Source organism: Oncorhynchus masou, chromosome 20, assembly GCF_036934945.1.
Source record: "Oncorhynchus masou masou isolate Uvic2021 chromosome 20, UVic_Omas_1.1, whole genome shotgun sequence".
Classification (NCBI taxonomy): domain Eukaryota; kingdom Metazoa; phylum Chordata; class Actinopteri; order Salmoniformes; family Salmonidae; genus Oncorhynchus; species Oncorhynchus masou.
The window spans coordinates 31,625,209-31,631,208 of NC_088231.1; the positions used below are offsets into that span (position 1 = coordinate 31,625,209).

General features: G+C 50.9%; 1 protein-coding gene across 1 annotated transcript in view; it reads left to right on the plus strand.

Moving 5' to 3' along the window:
* The window catches only part of LOC135507260 (carboxypeptidase E), a 57,121-nt gene that overhangs the window by 42,015 nt on the left and 9,106 nt on the right, over nucleotides 1-6,000 (plus strand). Inside the window, exons 5-6 of the mRNA XM_064926860.1 lie at nucleotides 1,866-1,983; nucleotides 3,164-3,346. Coding sequence (XP_064782932.1) covers nucleotides 1,866-1,983; nucleotides 3,164-3,346 — 301 coding nt within the window. The remainder of the gene's footprint in view (nucleotides 1-1,865; nucleotides 1,984-3,163; nucleotides 3,347-6,000) is intronic.

Sequence of the window (6,000 nt, forward strand, 5' to 3'; positions counted from 1 at the left end):
CTGTCTGTGTTGTCTCCAGCTAGCTCCAGAGACCAAGGCAGTGATCCTGTCTGTCTGTGTTGTCTCCAGCTGGCTCCAGAGACCAAGGCAGTGATCCTGTCTGTCTGTGTTGTCTCCAGCTGGCTCCAGAGACCAAGGCAGTGATCCTGTCTCTGTCTGTGTTGTCTCCAGCTAGCTCCAGAGACCAAGGCAGTGATCCTGTCTGTCTGTCTGTGTTGTCTCCAGCTAGCTCCAGAGACCAAGGCAGTGATCCTGTCTCTGTCTGTGTTGTCTCCAGCTGGCTCCAGAGACCAAGGCAGTGATCCTGTCTGTCTGTGTTGTCTCCAGCTGGCTCCAGAGACCAAGGCAGTGATCCTGTCTCTGTCTGTGTTGTCTCCAGCTGGCTCCAGAGACCAAGGCAGTGATCCTGTCTCTGTCTGTGTTGTCTCCAGCTGGCTCCAGAGACCAAGGCAGTGATCCTGTCTCTGTCTGTGTTGTCTCCAGCTGGCTCCAGAGACCAAGGCAGTGATCCTGTCTGTCTGTGTTGTCTCCAGCTGGCTCCAGAGACCAAGGCAGTGATCCTGTCTCTGTCTGTGTTGTCTCCAGCTAGCTCCAGAGACCAAGGCAGTGATCCTGTCTGTCTGTGTTGTCTCCAGCTAGCTCCAGAGACCAAGGCAGTGATCCTGTCTCTGTCTGTGTTGTCTCCAGCTGGCTCCAGAGACCAAGGCAGTGATCCTGTCTCTGTCTGTGTTGTCTCCAGCTAGCTCCAGAGACCAAGGCAGTGATCCTGTCTGTCTGTGTTGTCTCCAGCTGGCTCCAGAGACCAAGGCAGTGATCCTGTCTCTGTCTGTGTTGTCTCCAGCTGGCTCCAGAGACCAAGGCAGTGATCCTGTCTGTCTGTGTTGTCTCCAGCTGGCTCCAGAGACCAAGGCAGTGATCCTGTCTCTGTCTGTGTTGTCTCCAGCTAGCTCCAGAGACCAAGGCAGTGATCCTGTCTGTCTGTGTTGTCTCCAGCTGGCTCCAGAGACCAAGGCAGTGATCCTGTCTGTCTGTGTTGTCTCCAGCTAGCTCCAGAGACCAAGGCAGTGATCCTGTCTCTGTCTGTGTTGTCTCCAGTTAGCTCCAGAGACCAAGGCAGTGATCCTGTCTCTGTCTGTGTTGTCTCCAGCTAGCTCCAGAGACCAAGGCAGTGATCCTGTCTGTCTGTGTTGTCTCCAGCTAGCTCCAGAGACCAAGGCAGTGATCCTGTCTTTGTCTGTGTTGTCTCCAGCTAGCTCCAGAGACCAAGGCAGTGATCCTGTCTCTGTCTGTGTTGTCTCCAGCTAGCTCCAGAGACCAAGGCAGTGATCCTGTCTGTCTGTGTTGTCTCCAGCTGGCTCCAGAGACCAAGGCAGTGATCCTGTCTCTGTCTGTGTTGTCTCCAGCTGGCTCCAGAGACCAAGGCAGTGATCCTGTCTGTCTGTGTTGTCTCCAGCTGGCTCCAGAGACCAAGGCAGTGATCCTGTCTCTGTCTGTGTTGTCTCCAGCTAGCTCCAGAGACCAAGGCAGTGATCCTGTCTGTCTGTGTTGTCTCCAGCTGGCTCCAGAGACCAAGGCAGTGATCCTGTCTGTCTGTGTTGTCTCCAGCTAGCTCCAGAGACCAAGGCAGTGATCCTGTCTCTGTCTGTGTTGTCTCCAGCTAGCTCCAGAGACCAAGGCAGTGATCCTGTCTCTGTCTGTGTTGTCTCCAGCTGGCTCCAGAGACCAAGGCAGTGATCCTGTCTCTGTCTGTGTTGTCTCCAGCTGGCTCCAGAGACCAAGGCAGTGATCCTGTCTCTGTCTGTGTTGTCTCCAGCTGGCTCCAGAGACCAAGGCAGTGATCCTGTCTCTGTCTGTGTTGTCTCCAGCTAGCTCCAGAGACCAAGGCAGTGATCAGGTGGATAATGGAGATTCCATTCGTCCTCTCAGCTAATCTGCATGGAGGAGATGTGGTGGCCAACTACCCCTACGACGAGACACGCAGTGGTAATCACACACACATTTACATTTACATTTAAGTAATTTAGCAGACGCTCTTACCAAGCTACACACACACCACGCTACACACACACCATGCTACACACACACCACGCTACACAAACACCACGCTACACACACACCACGCTACACACACACCACTTTACACACACACCACGCTACACACACACCACGCTACACACACACCACGCTACACACATAAACCACTGTGAACCAGACATCTCCTACAGTATAGAGTAGAGCATCATGGGATCACTTAAACCACTGTGAACCAAACTTCTCCTACAGTGTAGAGTAGAGCATCATGGGTCATTTAAACCACTGTGAACCAGACATCTCCTACAGTGTAGAGTAGAGCATCATGGGATCATTTAAACCACTGTGAACCAGACATCTCCTACAGTATAGAGTAGAGCATCATGGGTAATTTAAACCACTGTGAACCAGACATCTCCTATGGTATAGAGTAGAGCATCATGGGTAATTTAAACCACTGTGAACCAGACATCTCCTACAGTGTAGAGTAGAGCATCATGGGCAATTTAAACCACTTTGAACCAGACATCTCCTACAGTATAGAGTAGAGCATCATGGGATCATTTAAACCACTGTGAACCAGACATCTCCTACAGTGTAGAATAGAGCATCATGGGATCATTTAAACCACTGTGAACCAGATATATCCTACAGTATAGAGTAGAGCATCATGGGATCATTTAAACCACTGTGAACTAAACATGAAGCTGAGTAAAAGACACAAAAATTAAACTTAAGAATGGGAAGCATAGAAATTACACACATATAACAGATCTACCTCTTCGTAGACTTCATTTCAATGAGAATTACAGATCTATAACTCATATTTCTATGTGAATTTGGTCAGGTCACCCAAAAAGTTACATAATACCACTGCTAATAAGTGCAAATAAGTTATCTCCCCTCCCTCCCTCCCTCCCTCCCTCCCTCCCTCCCTCCCTCCCTCCCTCCCTCCCTCCCTCCCTCCCTCCCTCCCTCCCTCCCTCCCTCCCTCCCTCCCTCCCTCCCTCCCTCCCTCCCTCCCTCCCTCCCTCCCTCCCTCCCTCCCTCCCTCCCTCCCTCCCCTCCCTCCCTCCCCCTCCCCCCCCTCCCTCCCCTCCCTCCCCCTCCCTCCCTCCCTCCCTCCCACCAGGTTCTACCCATGAGTACAGTGCCAGTCCTGATGACGTCACCTTTAAGTCTCTGGCGAAGTCCTACTCCCAGTTTAATCCTGTGATGTCAGACCCCCAGCGAGCTCCGTGCAGGAAGAACGACGATGATACCAGCTTCACCGAAGGCATCACCAACGGAGGGGCCTGGTACAGCGTACCCGGAGGTAACACACACACACTAGCTTCACCTACAGAGGGGCCTGGTACAGCGTACCCAGAGGTAACACACACACACTAGCTTCACCTACAGAGGGGCCTGGTACAGCGTACCCAGAGGTAACACACAGACACTAGCATCACCTACAGAGGGGCCTGGTACAGCGTACCCGGAGGTAACACACACACACTAGCTTCACCTACAGAGGGGCCTGGTACAGCGTACCCAGAGGTAACACACAGACACTAGCATCACCTACAGAGGGGCCTGGTACAGCGTACCCAGAGGTAACACACAGACACTAGCTTCACCTACAGAGGGGCCTGGTACAGCGTACCCAGAGGTAACACACACACACAGACACTAGCTTCACCTACAGAGGGGCCTGGTACAGCGTACCCAGAGGTAACACACAGACACTAGCATCACCAACGGAGGGGCCTGGTACAGCGTACCCAGAGGTAACACACAGACACTAGCTTCACCTACAGAGGGGCCTGGTACAGCGTACCCAGAGGTAACACACACAGACACTAGCATCACCTACAGAGGGGCCTGGTACAGCGTACCCAGAGGTAACACACAGACACTAGCATCACCTACAGAGGGGCCTGGTACAGCGTACCCAGAGGTAACACACAGACACTAGCATCACCTACAGAGGGGCCTGGTACAGCGTACCCAGAGGTAACACACAGACACTAGCATCACCTACAGAGGGGCCTGGTACAGCGTACCCAGAGGTAACACACAGACACTAGCATCACCTACAGAGGGGCCTGGTACAGCGTACCCAGAGGTAACACACGGACACTAGCATCACCTACAGAGGGGCCTGGTACAGCGTACCCAGAGGTAACACACAGACACTAGCTTCACCTACAGAGGGGCCTGGTACAGCGTACCCAGAGGTAACACACAGACACTAGCATCACCTACAGAGGGGCCTGGTACAGCGTACCCAGAGGTAACACACAGACACTAGCTTCACCTACAGAGGGGCCTGGTACAGCGTACCCAGAGGTAACACACGGACACTAGCATCACCTACAGAGGGGCCTGGTACAGCGTACCCAGAGGTAACACACGGACACTAGCATCACCAACGGAGGGGCCTGGTACAGCGTACCCAGAGGTAACACACAGACACTAGCTTCACCTACAGAGGGGCCTGGTACAGCGTACCCAGAGGTAACACACAGACACTAGCATCACCTACAGAGGGGCCTGGTACAGCGTACCCAGAGGTAACACACAGACACTAGCTTCACCTACAGAGAGGCCTGGTACAGCGTACCCGGAGGTAACACACACAGACAGACACTAGCATCACCTGACTAGGTTACCTGTGTAGTGTGACTAGGTTACCTGTGTAGTATCAGTAGGTTACATGTGTAGTGTTGTAGTCTCAGTAGGTTACCTGTGTAGTGTTGTAGTCTCAGTAGGTTACCTGTGTAGTGTTGTAGTCTCAGTAGGTTACCTGTGTAGTGTCAGTAGGTTACCTGTGTAGTGTTGTAGTCTCAGTAGGTTACCTGTGTAGTGTTGTAGTCTCAGTAGGTTACCTGTGTAGTGTTGTAGTCTCAGTAGGTTACCTGTGTAGTGTTGTAGTTTCAGTAGCTTACCTGTGTAGTGTTGTAGTCTCAGTAGGTTACCTGTGTAGTGTTGTAGTCTCAGTAGGTTACCTGTGTAGTGTTGTAGTCTCAGTAGGTTACCTGTGTAGTGTTGTAGTCTCAGTAGGTTACCTGTGTAGTGTAGTAGTCTCAGTAGGTTACCTGTGTAGTGTTGTAGTTTCAGTAGGTTACCTGTGTAGTGTTGTAGTCTCAGTAGGTTACCTGCGTAGTGTTGTAGTCTCAGTAGGTTACCTGTGTAGTGTTGTAGTCTCAGTAGGTTACCTGTGTAGTGTTGTAGTCTCAGTAGGTTACCTGTGTAGTGTTGTAGTCTCAGTAGGTTACCTGTGTAGTGTTGTAGTCTCAGTAGGTTACCTGTGTAGTGTTGTAGTCTCAGTAGGTTACCTGTGTAGTGTTGTAGTCTCAGTAGGTTACCTGTGTAGTCTCAGTAGGTTACCTGTGTAGTGTTGTAGTCTCAGTAGGTTACCTGTGTAGTGTTGTAGTCTCAGTAGGTTACCTGTGTAGTGTCAGTAGGTTACCTGTGTAGTGTTGTAGTCTCAGTAGGTTACCTGTGTAGTGTTGTAGTCTCAGTAGGTTACCTGTGTAGTGTCAGTAGGTTACCTGTGTAGTGTTGTAGTCTCAGTAGGTTACCTGTGTAGTGTTGTAGTCTCAGTAGGTTACCTGTGTAGTCTCAGTAGGTTACCTGTGTAGTGTTGTAGTCTCAGTAGGTTACCTGTGTAGTGTTGTAGTCTCAGTAGGTTACCTGTGTAGTGTTGTAGTCTCAGTAGGTTACCTGTGTAGTGTTGTAGTCTCAGTAGGTTACCTGTGTAGTCTCAGTAGGTTACCTGTATATATATATATACCTGTGTAGTGTTGTAGTCTCAGTAGGTTACCTGTGTAGTGTTGTAGTCTCAGTAGGTTACCTGTGTAGTATCAGTAGGTTACCTGTGTAGTGTTGTAGTCTCAGTAGGTTACCTGTGTAGTGTTGTAGTCTCAGTAGGTTACCTGTGTAGTGTTGTAGTCTCAGTAGGTTACCTGTGTAGTGTTGTAGTCT